This window comes from Manacus candei, unplaced genomic scaffold, assembly GCF_025592945.1.
Source record: "Manacus candei isolate 608988 ecotype Guabito, Panama unplaced genomic scaffold, ASM2559294v1 h1tg000034l, whole genome shotgun sequence".
Classification (NCBI taxonomy): Eukaryota; Metazoa; Chordata; class Aves; order Passeriformes; family Pipridae; genus Manacus; species Manacus candei.
The window spans coordinates 14,728,925-14,755,430 of record NW_026138082.1 but is presented as its reverse complement, the minus strand read 5'-3'; the positions used below and the strand labels follow the sequence as shown (position 1 = coordinate 14,755,430).

At 35.6% G+C, this 26,506-nt stretch overlaps 1 protein-coding gene across 1 annotated transcript in view; it reads right to left on the bottom strand.

The window, feature by feature from the left end:
- Positions 1-908: 908 nt before the first annotated feature.
- SEC63 (SEC63 homolog, protein translocation regulator) overlaps positions 909-26,506 on the bottom strand; it is a 60,664-nt gene continuing 35,066 nt past the window's right edge. The window contains exons 9-21 of the mRNA XM_051792378.1: positions 26,354-26,448; positions 23,605-23,737; positions 22,353-22,445; positions 16,679-16,833; positions 14,702-14,849; positions 12,867-12,949; positions 11,149-11,208; positions 10,764-10,922; positions 9,774-9,932; positions 8,724-8,825; positions 3,550-3,648; positions 2,596-2,700; positions 909-2,025 (exon numbers count right to left, since the gene is read on the bottom strand). Coding sequence (XP_051648338.1) covers positions 1,882-2,025; positions 2,596-2,700; positions 3,550-3,648; positions 8,724-8,825; positions 9,774-9,932; positions 10,764-10,922; positions 11,149-11,208; positions 12,867-12,949; positions 14,702-14,849; positions 16,679-16,833; positions 22,353-22,445; positions 23,605-23,737; positions 26,354-26,448 — 1,535 coding nt within the window. The 3' untranslated portion in view covers positions 909-1,881. The remainder of the gene's footprint in view (positions 2,026-2,595; positions 2,701-3,549; positions 3,649-8,723; positions 8,826-9,773; positions 9,933-10,763; positions 10,923-11,148; positions 11,209-12,866; positions 12,950-14,701; positions 14,850-16,678; positions 16,834-22,352; positions 22,446-23,604; positions 23,738-26,353; positions 26,449-26,506) is intronic.

Sequence of the window (26,506 nt, the reverse complement as noted above, 5' to 3'; positions counted from 1 at the left end):
CTATAATCATTTCCCTGCTTTTAACAATTGTAGAATTTCACTATGAGTTGTTCTGACAGAACGATGTAATCCTACCATTCACTTTGCCTACTTGCTTGAGAAAGGGTCACCAGATTTTTTACTATAATTTCTCTCATCAATGCAGAATTTGACTCAAAAGCCTATGGAATGCAACTAGAGCTTTTTTGTTGTTATTTTTCTACTGTATTTTGCAAATAAAAACTGGAGTTAAAAGCCATCAAGCGTAGAAGCCGTTTAATTTAAAGCTATTCTTCATTCTTGTGTTTGAACACCTGACACTGCTTATGGTTTACAAGAGCTTTTTCTGCACAATGTGCACTTCAGAAGTACTTTGAAAGATAACAATCTCATTTAGAACATCTTCAAATTTTATTTGCTCTACTGCAATTACAAAGAATATAACAATGTAAATTTGCATTTAAAGTGACAACCCTTTCTAATAAACAAGGTCACAAATTAGTGTGCACCTATTCTGGCTTTGGGCAAATTTCATAGGATGGAATTTTTCCCTCATGGCAATTTGTCATATTTTACAGCATTGCATTTTCCTAATTCAATACATGGGAACAGAAATACATCTGTTCCTACTTGCAGAACGCTCATACATATTTCTGAAGTATAGAAATGCAATATTTTCAGTAATTTTCATTTGTTTTATTGGGAGGAAGAAAAGGAAGAATCCATCCATGGCTTTTGTCAAGTCATACAATACACTAACAGCCCTGATTCTTTCCTCCCTGAAATTATTCTCTAATTAGACTTGATTTTTTTTTAAACAGGAGTAGTGACAGAATCAAACAATCAGTCTTGTTTACAACCCTGCAGGAGACTGAGGTAAAAAAATAAAACAACTCAGACAAAGAGGCACACTATTACAAATGCAAACAGCCATCAAATTGTCCAGTTTATTCATGGGAATTCAAAATTGATACAAAACATGCCCTCTACGCATGTTGTATTTTACCCTTAGAACGTTTCTGACGGTGTCAGGTAGATTCAGAATATACCTCGGCTTTCAGCACGTACCTTTTATAAAGGTATTACACAAAAGCCACTTACTTACATAACACGTGGTCCCAAAATTGTTTTCAGACATTCTGTTTATCAAAAGACTCAGATCTTCTGCTGATCTGATGAAATACAGGCTTAAAAATGTTTTAAGCCATTAAGAAGTATCCTATGGCAGAGTCAAGAAAGTTTATGATTTCCATTATAATCTCGGGCATAAAAAGGCAACAGTCCTAAAAAAAGCAGCCCTCCAGAATATATGGAACATGGCAATGGGTATGGTGTCAATTTATAATGATCATGTTAAGTAAAACAGATTTTTAAAGCTATGAATGATGTGAGCAGTATCACAATAAAATAGCTAATGAATACCACAGAACCAATCAAGTTTGAAAGTTGAGCAGATGTTGTTTCAATCAGCAGAGATTTATAATGTCAAATATACCAAAAAATTTTCTAAAATAAATTCTTAATGCAGAAAAATTGTGAAAGTTTGCTCCTAGCTAGTAGTACCTTTTATTTAAATTGGACCCTAAACTGATCAGACAATACATAGCCCACACTTTTGGACATTTATAATAAAAAAGCTTTTATTTTCAATTGAAACAAATGCACCATCCTGCACTTTGAAGGCTATAATGAGCCATAAGCATATTCCAAGGTGTATCAATGGCAACAGATTTGTTTCACCTCCACTGAGAAGTTACATAATGCACTCTTAATTGGTAAAGAAAATTTAAACTCAGCCTTCTCAAAGCTTCTGTACTGTGTTTCTTGGTTATTTTACAAGTTCCACAGTCAGACCAAGAGTTTGCAGTATGTGCAGATATTGTAGTCAATCAATAGTACTGTTTAATCATCGTCTTCCTCCTCTTCCTCTTCCTCCTCAAAACTGTCTTCAAAGCCCTCACTGTCTTCCTGGTCCTCATCACCTTCTATTGCTGTATCCCATTGTGGATGATTTTCTGGAACTGGTTTTGCTTCATGAACTTCCAGCTGCAATTGGATAAGGAAAGAGAAGAGGGGGAAGAAAAGATTACAGACAATAAACAGCAATTTGGAAAAACAAACAAACCCACCCACCCAAAAACAAATGACACACCACACAAAAAGGACAGTTAAAAAAACAACCAACCAAACAACAAAACAAATCCCATCTCACCCCAAAAATCCAAAACAAAACCAAGAACTGCTTCCAGAAATATGGCATGCCAGATTTTTCTCATTAACTGTATGAATCTAGGACTAAGGGCAAAGAAATGCCATGGCAGACCTCAAGGTAAAAAAAGCCAGAGCCAACGATACTGCAGAAATTTAATAAACGCTAGAAAAATGTGAATAAAATACATAGACACTGGAAAGCATCACGAACTTTAGTCCTGCTTAATGCATCATAAAATTGCAATTACTGACATCAGGCAGAAACCACTTATTAGTCCCTCCTTCTCACTTGTTTTAAAATCAGGACAGGCTGAATTCTTATTGATAACAGGACTTCTGGGGTTTTAATAACCATATGAAGTAACTTTCAATGTAATACAAATACATAACACAGTCAAACATCACCTTCAATGGTTTAATCTGGTCCAATCCCATATATGAATCTGATCTTAAATAAACTGTGTACTGATAGTTTCCAGGCTTGCCTGGTGCTGGGAACTTCAGTTCTACCTACAAAATAGAATTTAAGCCGTAAGTCCTTACTGCTTTCAAAAGACACGTTAAAATAAGTACCTGAGTACTACAATGAACAATAAATACTACTACCAAATAATACCTTTTTAAGAAATGTTTTAGTTTCTTAGTAGTGACATTTCTTTGAAAATCTCTATGTAATAAAACAGACACAGAAAAGAGTCACAATACCCAGGAACAATCCCTTCCATGAAAGCTGAATAATCAGTCACATGTTTTCTGAGTTAGACCAAGTAATTACATTAAGTACACAATTTCACCCCCTTGTATGCTAAATTTCAAAAACCCAAACAGGTTAAAATATTTAGTCTGCTGAAAGCATTATCTTAACTCTACTGTTACTTGAAATTGAATATAACATAAAGTTCGGAAGAACAAATACATTGTCTTCATTTTTCAGAAAAGTATCAAGAACACAGCCAAAGGTTACAGTCCCAGAAAGGTTCACCTGAGCCGAGGTGAATTAATTTGTCACAGTCTCTGCTTTAAAGAAAGAGGACACTTAACATTTCTAACAAATTTTAATAACTTTAAGAATAAAATTGTATATGAATACTGGGTTTCATCAGCTTTTGATATCAGGGGAAAAAAACCCAAACATATTCTGCAAAGAAACCTGAAAGTCATCTTAAATTACTTTTTTTTCTCCGTTATCAATTTTCATGGTTAAAAGACTCTTCCCCACTTTTATCAGGAGAGTAAGATTTGTTTTCCATCTTAATAGATAAGTATAAAAAAAATTAAAATCTAGATGTATTTGCATACCATAGACACTTCAATAGAGTTTTCTAATACTCCAAAAAGAAAACTCTCCCAGTACTTTACCTCTTCTTTATCTTTTAGTGTACAAACATGATATGGCATACATATTAGCATCTGCTCCTTCCGATCTGCAATATAGAGCCACCACCATTCTTGTTTTTCCTTTCAGAAGGGGAAAAAAAAAAACAAAAGAAAACAAAAACACCAGGATTATTGAAGTCATAGAAAATTATGCCCCTGCACTTTATAACAGGTAATTAGGAATTGCTGGTCCTTGTAATACAGACAGAAAGGAGGCGGTTTGTGTTTTGTGGTTTTTTTAAACTTGTGGATATGCATGAATAAAATATATAGTAGATACTGTACACTGAAGGCAAACAGATTATCAGAAGTGACTGCTGGTCTCCAAAAACTTCATTCCATCTATTTAACTTAAACTACCATGTGGGACATGGAACCATTCCAAAGAATTGTGTTCACTGAGGGTTAATGAGCAACTTAATGCAATAAATGACTACTTTACGTCCTTCTACAGAAATCCAGCCTGGATAAATATTTCAACATATAAAGCAAGGAACACGTAAAGACCGATAAAGTACTCTTCTCAGTAGTCTTTTTCAGGCAAGCATACTTTACCCACTGCTCCCCCACCCCAAGAAGTTGGAATCTGCTGAAAAATGAAATTTGAACATACTGAGATTTCACTTCGAGGAAGTGAATCAATATCAGTCAATACTGATTTGTATTTGTAAAGGATGCCCAACAACTGCTGCCTATCACACACAGCTTTCAAAATAGCTACAGGACCCATAGGTTTTGCCACTGCAGGCACCAAAGCAGAGTTCCTAAATTAAATTAAATGAGTGTGGTCCTTCATAAAAGACAGAAACACTGTAAAAAATAACATTTTTTTCTTCAATTGGAGTCAAATTTTTAAGACTGTCGTGCAGTTCAGCAGCATAGACACAATGATTCTCAAATGGGAAAGACAGTTCTTCAGCATCAACTGTTCTTTATTTAAACCCTACACCTTTTTGGTTAACCCCCTGGCGCTCATTTTAAGCAAAATCCACCTTATTGTAGTAGAAGCTGAAACCTTGTTGTTGCAAAAAAGCTAGTTTAGTACTGCAAAGCAAGTTTCCATTCCTTTATCTCCTTAAGTCTTTTTTTTAAACAAGTGAGAATAGTGGGGGCATGAGGGGGAAGACTTCTTCATAATGAAGTATTTTAGTAGATAGGTAATAGTCATAACAGCATAATCTTGCCCTTCAGGGGAAAAAGGGGAAAACACACACTCCTTTTACACAATTCAAATGTCCATCTGTGTTCCAAAACAATTTTTATCCACCCCTGATGGTTTGGTAACTGATCACATCTATAACAGACTGAAGCCCTCAAAAGTGAATGTCAGAACAGTTACAAGTCAAAGCTCCAAACCAGGAGGACAATTTTTACATATTTACACCAAAATCAATCAGGTAGTTGCTTCACTGTCACATAAAAAGTGGTTGTTTTGTTTAATTTTTAATCTAACAGCATTAGGAGGACTGAATGAAAGAATACACTGGACTTTAACACCACCACTGAGATTCTTCTAAATTCCATGGATGGGAAATAAATGCTGTTAATATGTAGAATTTGAAGAACTTTTGTGTCCACTGAAAGACTCAAAAGTTCAGTAGTTTTAGATATTTTTAAAATTTCAGAAAACACTGTCTGGTGATCTGAAATTTAAATAATGTAAAAATTGAAAAATTACAAAAGATAAATTAACTCCTATTCTCTTTTGAAGTGACTAATTGTTATGCTAGTAATAACTATCACAATCTCACTGAAATATTCAACTATTTACAACAGCAAGACACTCACATCAACAACCAAAACACCCTGAATTAGCACTGCTGAGTCCCAGAACACAGAATGTAAAATTAACTCAATATGTTAAATGCCCATTTAACAGTGTATAAAAGCAAAGGCAACTGCATCACAGTAAAGCAACAGCACTCCTTCCTGTTTTTGAAACAGGCACTGTGACCAGGACAAAAACCTATTCCTCCACTATTTAAGACCACAATATATAGCATTCTAAATTCTTACAATTATTCCAAGTTATTTTCTTTATGAAAAGTCACCCCATGTGATTAAAAAGCATAAGTTATTTTATCTGTAAATTTCAACAGTAAATATATTGTCAATCTCCTTGACAGCTGAAGCAAAGAAGGTTCTTATGCAGTTGGAGTGCTTATTTCCTAGTCAAGAGGCCTCTAGGAATAGAAAGATGAACAGTATAAATAGTAGAGATGAAAAAGAGCCACAAGCTCTTTTTCAAGACCCCTTACAGAATGGCTACTCAGCATTTTGGGCCTGTAAAGACTCTCACCAGAGAAAAAAGCATCTGCAGTCGTATCAATGCATTATTTTTTATATTACCAAAACACTGTGCTGACTGGCTATACATTGTGTAGACTTTCATTACTCCCAATGGCAAGGAATTTTTATTTTTTTTAAGAACAAAAGATCAAAACTGCCAAGTGGATTTTCACAAAAACTGGTAAAAAATAACAGCCAAGGGGGGAAGAGGTACCAGGGCAAATGACATTCATTGATCTAATGATCAAGGAATCTATATAGTAAACCATTTGGAAGTAAAGCTACTGACCCCAAAGTGCCATCGCTTTTTTACAGAAAGGACAACTGTGTAGGAGTGTCATTTTCCTCTCTCTTATTGGGTGGAATTTAAAGTTTATGCCTGTGAGAATCTGGCAAACTAACAGGCAAGTGGGCAAAATGCCCTTTAACAGATGGGTGCAAGGTTTGGCATGCCAGGGAACCAGTATGTTCATGAAATTGGAACATCAAGGCCAGTTTCTACCTAAAAATGTCAAAACTACAATCTGTGCAGTTTCTGGATCCATGGATTCAGGAGCAAAAGATAATTATTTAGGAACCAGCATAGATTAAAGACACATCTCTGGCAGAGTAATCAACTGCCCCAAAACTTGGATGAAACATCCATAAGGCTGTCCCCTGAGAACAAGTATATTAGGCTCAGCTACACTCAAACATCTGCAAGTTCTGGAATACACCATTTTATCCTTAACTCTGCATCTCTGAACTGGCCATGACCACAATACGTGCAATACTCTAAATAACAGATGCAAAAAAACCTCCAGCGAGTATGATAGATTTTGTTCTTCGGATGTTGCAGATCAACTCTATCTGAACATGCTCCAACTGCAGCTACAGCACCACACACAGCTGCATTCAACTTTCATGAAATCCATAAAGAAAAGTTGAAAATTTACAGCTACAGTACCATGAGAGAATACCCCTGTATCTTTCAAGTAAAAGCACTCAATTCAGCCCTAGAATTTTTTTAGCAGTGAACTGTATTTAGGTTTTATCATAAAACCCATCTGTAGCTTGGGTAGACACAGCTAAAGCTTATGCAGCTTGGTACAGAGAAAGTATAAGCAAAATCTCAGAAAGAACCCTCAAGTGCAGCAAAAGAGAAATACAAATAGCAACCCTGAGGCACTGGGGATAACACATATTCATTCTCTGAACTTCGACTGGTGACCAAAGCCAGCTGCCTTTGCAGCAAGGAGGTATTAAGACTGCAGCATATTTTACATGATCTAAGGCAGCCAGAAGAGCAAAATGCCAGCACACCTTTTTCTTTTATGCTGGTGTACTTCTGGAAGATGTATTGAGAGATGGGAGCATACCTAAGTGTCAGGAAAATACAGCATTAAGATCAGCCATTACAAAACTAGATGTCACAAGGCCAGACAGCTCTCAGCTAAGGCCTTCAGGAAAACAATGTATTTGCTTTATTTGTATATCCTCTCTAGGTCCTTAGGAACAGGTCTTGCTTCCCACAGTTTGCTTTCTAATGATTACACTAGGTAAAATCAGCAAGAACAGTATGATCACAAGCATGCAGACAATGGAGTATGTTTGCAAACACAACAAGCTTTATGGGGTATATACATAAAGAGCTCCGGGGACTGAGAGGAGAGAGCAAATATACATAGTATCTTCCTTTTTTCTCATGTTTTACTCTTTTTCCCCATCTCAGTTGTCTTCTTTAAAACACAAGAGGAAGCATAAGCTTTGCATCCTAACTCTATTATTGGAGATAGCACAATGACAGAGATCCTAGATTGGTTCCCTAGTCAGACTGCAAGGAAACAAAGGAAACCTCTGAACCACTGGCCTGGAAAGAAAATGTAGCCAAATACTCCTTCCTCTTGGTTCCAGTCTGGTCACCCCCAACCAGCTAACTTATTTGCTCAGGACACAAACACCACACTTTGAAAAATCCCATTGTTTTCAAGGTTTTCTTGCTGTAAGGGGTTTTCAGACAACTACTGAGTGGTTTGCTGTTTGTGTAAGTAACAACCGATACATCACAACACACTTTCAATGCCAAAGACTGCTGTAGAGACACCTGAGTCGCTGCTCTCAAATACATCCCTTCCTCCAACACCACACCTGAACTTCTACTTTTGAGCTCTATAGGAAAGACTGTTCCACAGTTGGCTTCCACCACTTCCAGACTACATTGTGGTAGAAAGACATAGCTTTGCCAACCAACTCCATCTTCCACATCTGCACACTGTGCTGCCACCACGTTGTTGCACTGAGACTTGAAGTCAAGCAGTAAGCCAAAACAATCTGCTGATTCAAATAACTCCCAAACTCTCCTGTCATTACTGTTAACACAGGAGGGGTCAGGACCTCCCCCAGTCACAGGTATTTGCAGTTAGATATAGAGTTAAGGGTAGAATACTACTTGCTCTTTATTAGAGCTGTGCTTTCACATCCCATAGCAAAATGACCAAAAAAAAAAAAAGGTAAAGAAAAGGACTATAAATTAGATCCCTATCAGATTAAAAGCTTTCAGACATAATCTACCTATATGTAACAGATCAGTAGGAAAAAAACCCACTTCAGCATTACTGCTATCAAAAAGGAACCTTAAATTTCATACAAGTTTGCAAGTCTCTGGGAATTGGATAGGAAGAATAATAAAAAAAAAGTTTTTAGAAAAGTATCTGAAGGAGTTTAATAGGATTTTATAAGTTAAGACTTTATAAAATAAAATAAGATTTTTTTCAAGTTTTAGACTTTTTTAAAAGCCCAGTATTTACGGCAAAAATACAAAAAGAGCAATTAATTTGTATTATTACTAATTCTCACGTTTTACAACTGTAATGTTTTCTATTACTGACCTCGGGAAAAAAAAGACTGTAAACAGGATGCGTTATCTTTGACTTCGTTTCAAGAAGGGCTCGTTCCTTTCTCTGTATACTTTGCTGTAGTTCTTGCCACTCCTGTCAAAGATAAGGTTAAAGAATAGCTGTGCACTAGCCACCTTCTGCATTAAAAAGACAGAAATTTTAGTCCGTGAAAATGGTACATGTGACAAGTTCTTGTGCTACACTAAATATGATAAAGGGAAAAAAGCATGTAGAGATTGAGTTATACAGTACAATCAAAGGCAAAAAAACCCCCAAGCAACAGTAAAACTAGAGACCATCTAAGTAATTATTTAAAAAAACAAACAAACAAACAAAAAAACACACCCCAAAATGCAGATCTGTGGGGCTTGCACCCATTCTTCAAAACTCAGTTCTACAGCACTATCTGTAAACACTCACTACCTGAGCCATAAGAGTTCTGATTACAAGTTTGATGTTTCTTTTCCCACCAGAAGCTTATTCTCACTCTGTATGGGACTTTCAGCTGTCACACAAGTCTTCCACTGTAAGACCTGTGGTGCAGAAATGATCTACCACCACAATGTCTCATTCTCAATTACAATTACAGTTTCAAATTACTAACTTAACAGTGACTACAGTTTAGTAAGCACGTGTACAAGTTTGTTCAACTACTGCGTGCTTGGAATATGCACTATGCAGCATACAACAGCCACTGCCTGTCAAGAACACAGTTCAAGGGAGAGACTATCTCACAAAGTCTGTAGCAGCTAGTAATCAAATTAAGCTAAAAGAAACACTACAATCTTTTCTTGAAGTTCAGCCATTTTTCTCATGTCATTTAAGTTTCCTGACTATGCTGCAAAGAACCTTCACTACTCTTTCTGAAACAAACTTGTAGTGACAAAGCTCTTACGCCAGAATGAGATCTGAAAACCTCTGGAGAACTGGTATTACTCCTTCATCCTAGTCTTCCCTGGCCTGAGGGGACGGTAAAGAATTAAATGCATCTTCTGTCAACCCCAGAGGCAATATTACCCTTCAAGATAAAGTAAAGCTTACAGCTTCATCATCTTTGTTTTGCTTCTCGTCTTGTTCTCTATCAGAGTCTCTGTCACTTCCATCTTCTTTTTCACTTTGAGAGTCCCTGTTTGTTTCTTCTTCTTCAGAATCACTTCCTTTATCAGAGACCTCCTCCTCTTCTTCCTTCACAACAACTTCCTAATGGGAAAGAAAAAAAAAGACAATGCCTCTAACTTAGTCTGCATTACTGTAGTACACAGCATTCACAGCACCTGTCCTAGGGCCACACGATCTACACTCTTCTTGTATCACAGAGTTTGTCTACACTGAAGGTTAATCCTTCTCACATTACGTGCTAAGAGGAGAAAGGAAGCAATTTTCCTTCTCCTTATGGCACCCACAACAGGAATAGGAGAAAACAGTGTTTGATTGTTTGCCCCATCCCTGGAAGTGTTCAAGGCCCGTTTGGAAAACTGGTCTAGTGGGTTGCATGCCTGCCCATGTCAGAGGGGTTGGAACTAGATGATCTTCAAGGTCCTGTCCAACCCAAACTGTTCTATATGACTCTGGGACTGCATTTCAAGAAGTCTTAAGAAAAATCACAGAGAGCTTAAGAAAGTACCTACAACACAGCCCATGAGGTGGAGAAAACACCATACAGTGGAAACACAAAGGTACTAATTTATCAGAAGAAAGTTTCATTGCAGTTTTTTCCTTTAAGGGAAAAGTAGAAGTTACAGAACAATTCACCTCACAGAAGGCAGCATAACAAGAACTAATAATAAGAAGGGACTACGAAGCCAGATTTCTGAAATAGTTGAGCACAATTTTCATCAGGCCACTGAAACCATGGTGGTTCCCTAATTACTTTACTAGTTATTTTTAAATGTAAAGAAAACAAATGCTATTTTAGAAGATACACTTCACAAAAGCACAAACCGAAATGTAAGAGACAGATATAAAACCTGCCTCAGATTAGCAGTGATAAACTTAATAAAAGTATAAAATATCATTGAATCTATGAGCTACCCCATTAGCTTGTTTTTGCTTCTGCTGTTTCGGTGGTTGCAATGAAGGTGGCACAGGTTTCTTTTTCAATGGCTTCTTTTTCTTTGATTTCGAAGCTTTCTTGGTGCCTTTATTCTTTTGCTGCCATCCTTTGCTCTTAACTTTGTTGACATCTCCTTGCTGTAGGAAAGCAGTATTTAAAATATTTATTCTGTTCATAAGATTTCTGGCATTCAACTGTAGTTTAAGCAATTTAAGCTGAGAAACAAAATTAAAAGGCACAGCTCAAGATACACTTCAGGAGGCATTTCTGAGAAAAAATGCTTGAGAAGTACACAATTAGCAACTCAAGATCTGAAAGAAAGTTCTCTTTAATTAGCAAGAGGAACATTCACTCTTCACTTACCCCTTCTTCTGTTGGTTGCTCTTCCGCTGCACATATAGACTGTTCCTTTTCAAACACTTCCTGGTTAGAGAAAGATGTGAAAACTACTAATGCCTCTCTGTACCAAAAGAGCAAATTATTATTTTGTATTTGAACTTGAACTAAATCAGCTTAATCAGGTCTGAATCTTTTACTCATTATGGCAAATTCTTTTATCAGTGACAGACACAACGGGGGACTAACAGATCAAAATTAAACACTATTTCAAACATTTGGTCTCAGATTTTTCCATCACTAGTATTATAAAGAAACTCAGTAGCAACATGTCACCTTGTTCAAAAGAATCTACTTGTTTTATAAAGCATAGAAATACTGTATCACAAAAGCAAGAAGTAGTAAAATGCTAATTCTGCTCCAGTTGTCAGAGCATTAAAAACTTCAACAGCTGCTCTGTTACTGAGGGACACAAAACAACAAATCAAACTAGAAATATGAAACATTAAGACACAACACAATGTTAGTATTCTGTAGACTAAGATATCTCTATGAAAATGGATCTTTTTTCCTTGCGTTTCTCTCTTCAAAACATACTATATGCTATCAAAAAAACCCCACCAAAACCAAAACAGTCATAAGGAGCTGTCTTATATAAAGATTGCAATAGGAGATACCACTGCAAAAAAAAAGCATCGTACAAAAGGCTAGCTCTAGTTTTGCAGTTGTATTTCAATGCCAGACAGCCTAGTGGAGGTCACCTAGGAAACATCTTAAATGAGTTTTCTATATGCTGTTGGACATCTTCATTTTTAAGTACAGTCCAGTATTCTCATAATTTTCAGGTTCTTTCATTTTTTCATTTCAGCATAGTGATACAGTGCTTTTACATTTTACCTACTGTACCCTCAGCTACCACAGCATGAGCACACAGTACTTTTATAGAGAGACTGTCAGCTGAACTGGCTTCAGTCTGATCTTCAACTGTAGTACTCATGGATTGTGTGCCTGACCTTAGAGGCATAACTCAGACTTTCTGTTTACTTAGACAATTATATGATTAGTACAGATGCAAAAAATCGGCACTGTAGTCTTTGTTACGTCAGAGTTGGTTTAGCTCCTGTGCATTAAGGTTTTTTTGTTCAAAGAAAGTACTGCATTTTAAGCTCAAAAATAAGCACAAGTCAGAAGCTTAACTACTAGGGTGTAGTATTATTTTGATTATGCCACACTGTTACCTATTCAGCAGTCCACTTTCTTCAGGTGGCACTGGTGTACTTCCTCTATATTAACTTATGTATATTCTGCATTCTGCTGGGCTGAATTTCTTTCATAAAAGTGTCTAAAACACCCAGGAGATTTGAAACATTATGAGCCCACATAAAAGTGAAATCAAATCCTGTCCTAAGGACTTGAGTGAATACTTTATTTTAGTTCAAGAACCAAGTCTCTGAATGTCTCTTTTCCTGTTATTTACAAACCTCAGAGCAGTATCACTTGCCATATTCTTTTACCATTCCCTAGACAACAGCAACGGGTCAGACTGAATTCTGGTTTTATTCCAGGAAAACTTTCTCACTCAGAAACAAAAACATAGGAAGGATTAAGAGCACAAGTTCTCAATTTCAAATCTTAACTTTACAGTTATATTTATAAAACATTATGCTAGCTTGAAAAGCATAAATGCCTGTTTACTAGTATATACCTGCAGTTACCCTGAAAGAACAAATATTCTTAATACTTACTGCCATGGTCTGTCTTGTTAGTGTGACCAGAACAGTGACAAGAGAACCTACTGTAATATTGTTGCTGTCTTCATCATCCAAAACTAAAAGAAAAGCAACACATCTATTAGACTTCTTTAAACCCTTTTTCTCCATTAAACATTGTTTCTGCTACTTCTAAATATAAGCATACAAATCCTAGAATTTTTAACAAAAGAAAATTTCAAAATATTATTTAATAAGTCTCTTACAACCTCAACTATATTGTTAGGAGGAGGGTTGGTAATTCAGCAAACTATAAAACTGCAACACTGAGTTTGAAATTTTAATTGCATGAAAGTTAGAAAATTCAAAGTTATAGCTGCTGTGGGAACCATAACCCTGTAATACTGTGCATTATATATTAGAGCATAAAACTTCAGAAACATGAAATACTGCACATGACCAAAGGGACCCTGTTATATTTGTTCTGGGAATCGTAATTTTCATTTTCCTGACTTTCATAAGATTAACAACTCAATTTCAATGCCACATTAACAATCACGCATTTAATTCTTTTTTTAAGGAGAAGGCAAAGGAAAATAAAAGAACAGCAATGATTAGTTTAAGTAAAACATCAGACATAAACCCCGCAGGACAGACATTGAGGAGTTTATATTTCTGACCTATAAACTGGAGGATCTCAGGTTGGAAAGGAATAGTTATATCCCAGGGTAGACATTTTACTTATTCCCTCTCAACTTCTCCCTGAGAAAGCAGTTTCAATATTCACTAGTCTTACATATGTATTTTATATAATGGTAATACTGAGCTAAACAGAAATGCATATGCATTGTTTAATCCTTCATACCACACCTGAGTGCAGCTGTGTGACAAATGAAGACTATGGGTAGAAAAGGAGAGTTTACCAAAATATGGGAAGGTACTCCAAGACTGAATTTTAAGCAGATTAACAGGACTGTATACAATCCTGTGCTAATCTTTTGTTTATTTGTTTTTAAAAACACCTACAAACAACATTTAGAAACACCAAGATTAGGAGACATTTGCTTCCAACAGGTATTTCCATTAACACTTGCTTCTCACAGAGGACTATGCATAAGGCAAATACAAATCAGGCTACCCAAACAAAGCACATCACATTTTGAATTTGATCAATGCTATCACAGTAACAACATAAACTAGAAACAAGAATTAGAACAACCTTTCAAATACCACACATTTACTAGCACTGATCTTCTACAAAGGAAAGAAGAATGCAGAATCAATTCACTTCCCACTGCAACGCTGCCTAACAGGAACTGCATAATATATTTAATCTTCAGAGGGGGAGAGCATTATACATTCATGGAAACTGCACACAAAAGGTAGCTAAGCATAGCACAGACAAATTCTGCCAGATATAAAAACTATACAAGGATTATCACAAAGGAACCCATGAAAATTTAGTCACTAGGGTCTCCAACTCAAAATCTCACAAACGTCTGCTCAGCTTACTCCAGCATGAGGAGAAATTCTGGAATAAGCACAACTGTTAAAGATAGCTAATAAAAGTGATATTTCAACCAGAATTCCACATTGCTCATGAAACACTAAAACAACAGACAAAATATCTGATAAGCTCCTTTAGGAGAAACTACGGCTGGTTTGGGAATCCGTGAAATGTTTCAATGTACTTCACCTCCTCAGACTATAAATTTCATGTACAAGAACCTGCCACTCAAAAAAGTATGTAATTTCCAGGCCACATAAATAACAGTGAGTTGTGTTTCAGCATCCTCTAAAAGCCTACTGCCAACAGACTATCAAAATGTCAGAAGAGTGACATATACAGAACAAAAGCACCTCCCACTCACCCTGTGGTTTTATATCCATAGTGACATATGGAAAGCTGCCAAGGACAGCCATAACTTCTTCATATTTCTTATCTTCTAGGAAGTGCAGTAAATTGCGACGGTCTGAGCCTTTCAAACTCACCAAATCCTGAATACTTTTGATTTTATACTGAAATGAAAAAAAAATAAAAAGGAAAGGATGTCATGTGGTAGCATAGAACACAGTCCACAAATAAACTCTTGATAATACACCACTCATGTCCCCACATTACTAATACTTACACACCACTTGATTTGTTCTTATAAAACACTCCACACCTTAGGAAACTAGCAAGCATATGTTTTGAGAAACAATAAACCAAAGAAGTTGCATTCAAACCTACTAAATAGCACTGCTTTGAACATTGATGTGTTCCTTAGTATGTGTCACCCCTTAGAAATGGCACTTTTTAGTTTCTTATAAAACTATTATTTCAGCCAGGTTTTTTAAAAAGTTGAGTCAAGAAATCTTACTAATAGGTTTTTTTATTTAGATAGAGTACTTCAGTGCTTTGAGATTTGTATTAGCAGGAACAGCTGAATAAAAGTTACTTTTTTTTTTTTACTGAACTGGAAATGAATCTAAACCCAATCCTTTTAAGATTTGCAGAGCAGAGCTAAAGGGATAAAACAAACACAGATTTGAACACTTGGTTACCTCACCACTATAAACGTACATACTTTATTAAAAACAATTTCATGCATCCAGATAGACTGATCATACCTCCAATCTAGGGCACTGTATTTTTGAAGAGCTCAGTGCATGGGAACATGTACAAAAAAGACTAATAAACTGGTCTCTTCCCTCTTTCAGGGCAAGGACAGATGGAATTATAACACGGTTAAATTCTTGGGTTTTGTACTTAGTTACACTGCACATGTCAAAAAATACATCTAAAATTGCATATTTTTTACAGTCCCTGTAGTTTAGGGCTGCATTTAAAAAGAGTTTAATGATACCTATAAGAGAATGGTTCTTTTACTTAACCCAAAGGATAACATTACTTGAATCTTTAATGAACAAGAGGGATTAAAAAAAAAAAAAAGCAGTACCTAAGAATTCTTAGTCTTCACAGTAACACAGAAGCATTTAAACACCCCCTAAGGCTGTAGTTAAAGCTAAACAAAACTTCCATCAGATAAAAAGGATATTTTCAAGATCTATCCAAATTAACCACTGTAATAAAACTACTAGAAAAGTCAACAGCTTCTAGTAGAAGACAACTGCTTGTTTCTAACCAGGCATTTGTAGAAGATGTACTGGCGTCAAACCAACAAGCAGGTCTGAATACAGGACAGGCAGCAAAACAAAGTGAAGAAACACATGCAAGTATTCAAACAAGACTATTCTTTTTCATCCCTAAATTCTACAAATACCAACATTTTCCCCACTACAACTGCATAGCAATAGCTTTATAAGACACCCTCTGTCAAATGTAATGGATCACAAAACCTGAAATACTTCCTACAGTAATTGATTTTTTTTTTCCTTTTATGAACACCTCTGTGTAAGCTTCTGAATCTATTTTCTATCAAAATAGATTAAGAATTATATAAGGTCAAACAAGCTTCCCCTGTTCACCCCCAGTCACCCCGAAAAAAAAAAACTCTCAGTAGGATATTCCAGACATATTCTGGAAAAATACTAAATAGGAGACAGTACATTGTACTAATAAAGAAATTCAATTTCTTCTGTTTAGGAGGTCAACATAGACTGATCTTTTACACTTATTTACATTCACCAGATCTCTAATCTTAATTTCCACCTCCTAACTGAGATGGACTTCAAAGAAATAAAAAGTAGACAGATCTAGGAAGTATTGTATTGAATTGCTGCAAAATAAATCTATTTTTATTCTCTTAGTTAATTCATGACCTTGCTTGCTTACAGGAAAGTAGGTACAAGAAGGAGCAGAAAGCACTTTAAGAACTTAACAAGTATCATTTGTAGTTTTATACCTTTTTATGATTGGAAACTCGCCTAAGATTGTCCTCTTCAATGTGAGGCAGCTGTAAAAGGGGAGACTTGAACTGTTGAAGCCCCTGGACTGTCATCTGGGAAAGCTTCATGCAATTTTCCAAAGATCCCAAAGATGGAGCACGGAACTCCCTTTCTTGGGGAGAATGAAACAAACAACATAATTTTAAACTTTTTTTTCCTTCTTACACTTTTACAATGTATACTTGTATTATAAGCCACAGAAAACCTTGTTTTCAGTCCCCCAAGCAAAAGAGACATCTTAAAATGTCCAGCATAATTAACCAGGCAGCCCTTTTACTCTCACTGCAATCACACAGCTCAGCAGACATTTTCTTCCCTCTACTTAAGTGTCACAACTAACACTAAGAAAGGGAAAGACTTCCACCTCACATTGTCTCAAGGAACAACAGCACACTCTATCTATGCAATTATTACAGATAAAACCTCCACCAATTAAGCAAAAAAACTGCAGCATCAAAACAAACGTGGCTTATATTTGTTTATTTTACATATATGTGTCTGTATAATGTGTTTAGCTCTATTTTGTAAGCATATAATTACAGTTTATCATTAAACATTAATCTTTTACAACATAATACATTATTTATAAGATTTTTATCTTGAGAGATGAACATACAGGTAACATTAAAGAAAAAACTTTATGTATGAGTGAAGCTAAGCAGAGCATATTATATTATGTTACAAGGCAGCAAGAATAGCTAGAAAAATATCAAACGCATGACTTTTAGGTTTATTTACAAAGGTTAAAAAGAGTGTTTGAGCAAAGGCTTTTTTGACTTTCCCTTTAGAAATTACGTATAATTATTTTAATATTTTAAAGTACAAAAAGGCCTACATTGCACATAATTTAAATTATAAGATAAACGAGGAGAAAGCCCTAGCCAGAACAGAGCAAAAGGAAGCAAAAAAAAAACAACAACCAAAAAGACAAGTAGTAATTTAATACTCTTCATCACATCTCCAAAGAAATGAAAAAGCAAAGCAGACACATACTGCTATATAACTTTGTTTGACAACCATCCATTCATGAATAAAACCTCTCATAAACCCTGTTTAAAGAAATCATTTCAGAGTTCCCCTGCAGCTCAAGAGCTGCTGCAAGTCCAGAATTGGCCATGTTTGGGTCATTCTATATATCCTTTACCATGAAACATAAAAAGAAGTTAGATCCTCTTCAGAGAGCCACGTGGAATTTAAGCTACTTAAATCTTTTTCTGACCTTACATGTGGCATATGAAAGAACTGAAGGCCATTTTAAACAAGTATTACAGAAGGCACCTGTAATTTATGATGCCTGTCATTTCATTTAATAATTGGCATATGTTTTCTCCTATACTTTAAAATCTTTTCTGAGAAACAATTAACCTTTGATTACCTTGACTGTTACAGGTATATTCTGCATACAAATATATAAATATAAGCATAAATACAAATGTCTGTGTGTACCTACAGAAATATACTCATTTATGTAAACAAATACATATATTTGGTATGGACATATTTAGTTGTTATATTTGGGACACTACCACAGGGGCACAGAGGTATCTTTCAGTAGATTAATTAGACCAATGGTCAGAAGGAGTATGCCCACTCTGCTAGGGCTGTGTGATCAAGCTCAGCACACTATGAAGGCAATTAGAGTTGCAAATAAAAGTGGATTTACTGACACCTGGGTGAGAAGGCAGACAGGCTATTTATTAGCTGCACCTGACCAAAAGGGTACCAAAGCTACAACTCCTAAATGTTTAAGTGCCAATGGCCACCTATTTTGATAAAAAGCAAGTTTAAATTAATTTTAAAACATTTAAAAGAGGAAATACGAAAGGTACTAAATCTGACAAAAAATAAACAACCAAATTTGGTGTCTTCAGTATGTTTTCTTCTTCCTTTACACCACTTACTATCTTGCTGCAATTTTTTAAGTAGCTATGAGGGTATGTTAAATGCACATGAAAGATCACTGTTCCCTCTGCACCTGCCCCTCTCCCTTTCAAATCTCCTATTTCTTCATAATTACACCAAGCTATAAATATAATCAGCTATCAAATGAAATTACATGGCAGGATTTTTTTTGTAAATCTAGTATGTTAGTAAATACTGTGAAGATTATATGCAATGCAAACAGACACAGGAATGGAACTACCTGGCTAGATATATTGGTAACTGAGAAAGATGTAACTTCCATCTTCAGGAAAAAAAAAGTAGTAATAGAAACACTAACCTTCCAACTAAATAACACCACATTTACTTTCCTTCTTACCTATCTTTCACCTTCCCTGTAAATTTTTTGGCTGCTGCTAAGGAAAGTCCCAGGATTTTTTAAATTAAAAAAAACACACTGCAAAACAACTCAGTAAAAGAATCCTAAATATTGTCTGACAAACTGGCTTTTGCAGGAAATTTACCTACAGCTTTGAGACCACAGAGCACTAGTCAGAGCAGAAAATATTCTCTTTCTTAAAGGATTGACCCATCATCCATATGACAGTAGAAAAATATTTCAACAAAGTTGGAAAATATTATTTTGGTTTCATGAAAAGAACACAGGTCTTTTTATTTCCTGAGAAGAGTGTAGCCTTTAACATCCCCCAGATGCCCCTGCCATAAAATTAATGCCTTTGCTGTACACATTTTGACATCTCCTGATTGTCAATGTGCACAATAAAGGATGACCTTTAATCTAACGTTATAAAATCATCCAAAGATACAGAATCAGAGAATGTTTGGGTCAACCTTAAAGATGATCTGATTTCAACCCCCTCCCTATTCCACTAAACTAGGTTGCTTAAGGCCCCATCCAGCCCGGCCTTGAACACTTCCAGGGATGGGCCATCCACAGCTTCTCTGGGCCAGTGCCTTACCACCCTCACAGGGAAGAATTTCTTCCTTATCTAAACCCATCCTTTAAACCCAACATATGACATCAAAGTAGTCAAACACAAATTTAAATGCAAATAATAATTGCTTGTGAAGGAATGGTATACACCTGGGTTAAACCACAACCTCTACACTACACTGCAGCTTCCAACTTGAATTAAGGAATGTGCCTTGATTGGACAGCTGAACTGATGCCTAACTTCTCTGCAGACAGTTACTAGAGCACATTCTATGTTTTTGGCAGCGAAATCCCTCACTTGACAAGGCAGCTATCTACTTATCATACTTAAAGATGATCTCAAAGAAGCCATGAAAATAATTCAGACCTGCTGATTATCAGCCATCAGTTAACTGCCACAGAACAGTGGTTGCAAGCAATGGATGCCACAAAGCAAAGTGCCAAGATGGTGAAAAGTCATCCCAAGTGCTTTTCTTCAAAAGACTGGATTACAAAGTATTCATAAATGGATGCAGATATTTTTAAGCTTATAATAATAACAAAAACAATTCAGGGTATTTGAAAGACAAAAATGCAGCACAAAATGAGACTCCTTATCCCACCACCAACTTAGGTTTCATGAAGTAAGATCTGTTCCCAAAATTTTTCTTTAGATAGTATTAACACATGCCATCATCTTTGTATTTTCACAGATCAGGTCTGCTGAAAAACTAGTTATAAAATGTGATAATTTTATGTACCATGTCAAGGCTGATTTAAGTGAAAATTAAAACTAACCCCAAAAACATCTGCAGTTAAGTTTTAAGCTACTTAAAATTATGCTGGCATATACACAAACTTAAACAAAATAGTCTCTCAAAAATTTCAAAATCTAACTTCAATTTTACTCATATCATAAAAAATAATCAAAACAACCACAACAACAAAAACCCAAACCAACCAGAAAAAAAGGAAACAAACCCAAATCCATCCCAACAAAAAAAACTAAACAAAACCAAACATTTACAATTTCCAATTGTTTCCCAACAACAGTTAGCAGGGCAGCAAAGTTCTCTCTACATGTAAAGTCATCAAAAATAGGGTCAATGTGTTACATTTGCTAAGTGATAAATAGTAAAAGCAGTGATTTTGCTTTAGGTCAAAGACCAAATTTCTGAATACTGTCTCTTTCAAACTTTGGAAATAATGTTGAGAAAAGCTGTAAAGAAATACCCAACAAGTCCTCCACTACACCTATGATACATTCCTACCTTTTTTTCCAAATCTACTCTACATAATGACAGCTATAAATTCTCTTCCACTTTCACAGACTCACTGAGGCTGGAAGAGATCATGATGATCTCTAGAAATTGTTAGCAGTAGAAGTTGTTCAGATTTCGTTTATAAATAACCATCACTTCCATTTCATATGCAAACAGAAAATTAGTTTACACTACTGTCTTCCAAAAAACTGTTTATTTACTTCAATTTACTCTAAAATCTAAATTTTCTGGAACTTCAAAGCAATTTATTAAAAACACTGCATCTATAAATGATCATTTTACTCTCATATTAAAAAGCTATCTCCATGTACGTCCAGAACTAGAGGAGAAGAACACACCTACTTGGAGGTAATTTAGGTTGCAAGGCATATCATGTATTCTGTACTACACTCAGCATCTTATTTCAGCTTTTAGAAGAACTACAGGTATTTTTAATTTTTCAAGACTTCCACTTCAGTTGCATAACATAAGCTTCTGGCTGTATTATTTTGGTTTCATTTTGCACAAAAGAAAATAAGCATTTACAAATACATACATAGTTCATCTTAAAAGACATCTTTCAGAGCTTTGAAGTATTTTACAGTATCAAAGGTTCAAGTATTTTTTATAAAGTACTATACAGACCAAAAAAGGCACATCCACATTTGACACAACATCCTTATCTGCTCATGTCCCCTCTCACACTTTATTTTATTATGAAGCCCAACTTCCAGCACCGCTTGCAATGGTGCTAGGAAATATCTTTCCCAAAACTGTTCTTGTTAGGAGGCTATCAACGCTCATCAAAGGAGTTTTAGTCTAGTAAAGTTCAACCAATATGTATTGTTTGACAGCAAACAAAATGGTCAGTGGTTTGGGGTAAAAAAAAAAGCCTTGCCTATCTTTGTTGCAATAAAGGAATGATATCCAAGTCTTTGCTTCTTTACATTGCAAGCAACTGCCTTCAGAGCAATTGACTTTTTACAGTGAAAAGAAAAAAGCTTAAATATTACATTTCAATTAAATTGTAATGTCTATGGCAATTACAGCTAATCACCTGCCCTACAAGTTCAGAGTAAAACTACATAGCAGGTTAAATGGTACAGAATCCTGAAATGGAGAAATATGAGCAACAAACAATGAAGTAATCGCAAAGAAATGATCTAAAAAAGAAGTGGCACTCGCAAGAGGAGGGAAAAACTGTAAAAGTGCAAATGGAAAGATGGATGAACACAGGTCTTATACTAAGTGCTTTGCTACTGAAAATGCATCAGATCTTTAAGAAAACGTTTTCAATTGCATTTAAGGAGAAACTTTATTGAATTAATTACATGCAGAACACACATACTCAGGATTTCAGAGCAAAGCCTGGCAGTGGCAGCAGCATTTCAATCCTCAAAATAGAGAACTCTCTCATTGCAATAAAAGGAGCAAAAGTGTATTTAGGCATTTCTAAATATCACAGGTTAAGTTTCCCTCAAGAACCAAAGACTTTATGAAGTATTACAACGAAGAAACATATTTACTGGTTTTAATTATAGTTTCTTTTCTTACCTTCCCGGCTTCGAGCCATTATTATTAGTTGGCAGATCACATTAATCATTTCTTGAAGTAGTGCAGGACTCTTTTTAAGGATAAACTGCTGATCTGCAAGATAAAACTGGCTGCAATTATGCTGTACTACCTTACGGGGAAAAAAAAATTAGACAGTTTACATGAACTGGGCATTTAATGGTGTGGTCTTCACTCCTACTCATTCTTGTATTACTGAAAATACCACTTTATGCTCACTGACACATCCATCTGCAGCATTTCTCCACAAAACAGGAATAAGCAAGTGCTAAGAGAAAACAAATATTGTATACCAGCTTCCACACCAAATGAAGAAATACTTAATAGATCCTACTAGGAAAAGCAACAGGATGGCACTGACAATTTACCAGTCATACTAAAATAGCATGAATTCTCTAAGTAATCACGAGTTAAAAAAGAGAATTTTAAATTTTAAGCGAAACACCCGTTTGGGGAAAAACATTATTTGTGAAGGAGCAACTACTTTTGAATACAGTTCTGTGAAGCTGTAAGTACAAACAGTAACTAAGCAGGCAAGGAAGATGAGACATTTTTCATGACTATGTAAGACTGATTATTTTTCTTTTGAAAGAAACTGAAGAATTTGAACCAAAGCACCTTCCCTGTTTTGCTCGGGGGTTTTTTGTTTGTTTGTTTTTTTATTTGCACTAAAATGTAGAACATCTCTCAGCCTAAAACAATTACTTTCATGGTTTAAACTTAAGAACTGCATTTAGGAACATTTCAGTTTGAATATTTACAAGTACAAAAAATTCCAAAGCACAAACTGAAGCTCACAGGTAACTGTTAGATAGTTCTCATCTTATCATCTTTGTTTCACAGAGTGGGCTAAAAAACTCCAAAAACACACATGGAAATGTTATAGAGAGCAGCATTATGCTTGTCTTGGATTTCTTTGCTCTGAAAAGCAAAAAAACTTCACTTGTTTTACCTTTTACCCTATTACAAAGATAAAAAAAGTTTATCTAAGCCATTTGCAGCCAAAGGCATTAAAAACCAAGATATCAGTATTACAGGGCTGCCATGAGAATGAGTAAATACTAAGTAAATGTTCTAAAGAGTCATTAAAGTTGAAAAACTAAGTACCCTGCCTGCATAGAGGCTATTAAGCAGAGATTCATTCAACTCTTTAATGGACAAGAATCATAAATACTGTAGCATGCCACATCTTGCTCTGTTTCCAACAGTATCTGATTAGGGGAAAAGCCATTACCTTCTTCAAGGACCTCAGGAACTTTTATCCGGGCAAGATGAGTCAACAACAGAACTCTGGCTTTCAGACTGTAAGGGCAGGTGAGAGGAGGCTCATTCTTCTTTAAATTTATGCCACCAATTTCTCTGATTAGCTAAAATAAATAGTCAAACACAAACAGCTATTTTGTTGCTAAAGAGAAGCAAATACAAGACAGTTTACAAGGAAAAAAAAGATGTTCACAAAAGCAAGCCTTTAAGTAACTTTTCCCTGGAAATTTCTGTAGAGATAAACATTTACCCTTTTTATTCATAACCCAGCTTCACAAAGTCAAGAAGTGTCTTTATATGCATTGTTTCAATGTGGAAATGAGGGGGGATAAAAGGGGGTAGTAAGAAACTTATCTTGAATAGCTTTAAGTAAATTTGTATTGGTAGATAAATATTTTTTAAATCTCAACTTATTGCCAAGGTTTACTAGACTCAACCATACTTCTAAGGTATTTACATTAAACTCAATACACACAAGCAACAGCATGACCTTGAGACCTTTCACCCATCTAAGACACAGCAAACCTCCTCAGAAACACTCTCAGTTATTACAGGGAGGAGGTTTATAAGGCTGAAATCCCTTAGGCTGAAGATCAAGTATTTTAACTTGCTTATAAACTGCACCAACTTGAAAAAAGAGTGGTGTTCTTTAGTCAGGATGACCTTTTTTGATCCCAACCAGACCAAGACCCACAGCTCAAATAGGTCTGAGTAACAGGAGTTTAGATAAAGTAGCACCAATATATGGTCCAGAAGTTTCACTTTTTAGGTCAAAAGGTTACCTGAGGAGAGACAGAGATTTCAAAATCTCCAGCCAAGAAGTCTGGGTATCAACAACTAAGCTACAATAACCTCTGACCAGTCTTCCCCACTCTTGAAAAAAGATCTTAAGAACATCCTGGTATAACACTAGACCAAGAGTAGTAAAACTTTGATAAGAAAACTTTGTAAAAACTATCAATACTGGTTTGAGGATAAAATAGTGAAATAAAAATGGGAACAATGATGATGGCCCCAAAAGCATACACTAACAAAAATTATTAGCAATACCCTTCTGTATTGATGCTTCAGAGAATCGTACTGCCATATATTCAGAAAAAAAACCCAGAACATAGATGACAGTGATTACTGGAGCTTTAGAAAGGGAACAAAATCCAATGGTATAAAATGCAATAAATGTGCATACTAACAAGAACTGCAGCTCAAAGACAGAAGCCTGTTAGCTGGAAAACAGAGACACCCTATGACAAGGGAAATCCAGAAAACATTGAGATCCCACTCTAATTGTATTAACCACCATATGAAACAGTTGTGGACAACAGCATACTGAAAGCTATACAGGAACAGTATTCAATGCCACTGACTAAGGCACTGCTAAGACTTCACATAGAAAACTGTGGAAAATTCTAAGCAAATTAAAAATAATGTACAAGTTAGAAATATACTGCCGGGGAACAGTACCCCTTTCAGCATGCAGCAGGAGGAGGGAAATAAAGAGCCTTTTGGAACAGAGGGGAATAAAAGACAGCAGCTTTTCCAGTTTAGCAAAATAAAGACAAAAAGATAACTAATGGGCTATTGCTTCTGTCTATAGATGCATTGAGGACAGACAGCAAGAATCATTTTGACTCCAGAATAGTGATGATAGAAACCAAGGCTATAAATTGGTCACAAACAAGACTCCTAACCACTAGAACGGCAAGTTCTGGAACAGCTTCTCAGCAGGATATGGTTATAGAAGACTTGACTCCCTTTTAAATAATGAATGATTAAATGTAAAGGGCTTGCAAAATGCCAATGCTTGCAACAGCATGGGAAAAGAACTGATGATCAAGGTGATCTTTTCCAATCTTTTGCCACGACTGCTGAAAAACCTCACCTTTCCATTTCCTACTCTTCAAGTCTACAGCATCATAAAGAATTTGTAAAAGAGACCAAGACAACTAAGTAAAGAGGTATCTCGGTCTATTTTCTTTATGTTTAGGTCATGAAAATATGTTTACAGTAAGAAAATTCAATTGTGTGCATAAAAGGTTAAATCTGTGAGACTACCTCCCCTCCTTTTGCCAATTCAAAACATTTTCATTGGAGCATTTGGATACTGTGCTTTAAACTTCTTAAAAGCCAAGTGTTAGTTCCTGATAAATAAGACTACCTAAAACTCTGCTAGTAATAATTATTTGCCACAGTATGCACTATGGCATCTCTGTTGGAAACACCAAGTGGAAAAGAATATAAAAGGAAACCAGAGGGGAACAGACATTCGTGGAGGAATCTTTATAATATTTCAAGACATTATTAATTCAGACATTGGATAATAATTTTATTTCAGTATTAACATACTCAACTAGATCTGTGGTAATGATTTAAAAGAACCTTATCAAAGAGTGATTACCTCCTTATATCAGTACTCAAAATTTGTAAGGACTGACACTCTAATCTTTTATTTAGTTTACCCTTCCCCAAAAGCTGAACCCAGCAGTCTATATACCAAACTGATTCCATTTAAAATAAGCATTAGTACCAATTAATGTTATCTTTTCTTTTAAAAAGTTTAAGACAAGTCTAGCTTCTAATTCCTATTTCTAAAGGGATACAGTTATATCTCAGTAAAAATAATGCTTTGAGAACTTGAATTCTGTCAGCTGGTCACTTAGAAGCACCATCTCCCTCTTCCCTTGAAGGGGTCAGTTATTTATTGAACATCTGATATAACTGACCTGTGGTATCCAGATGTTGTCTGCTGGTCTGCTTGTTGCATCTTTATTGTACTGAGGATCAAATTCAGATGCCCCTGCTAAAACCATGATAAGCCCTGCAAAGATAATTGGAGTCAGACAAAGAAAATGTCAACAGCATCCTAAGCCATCGAC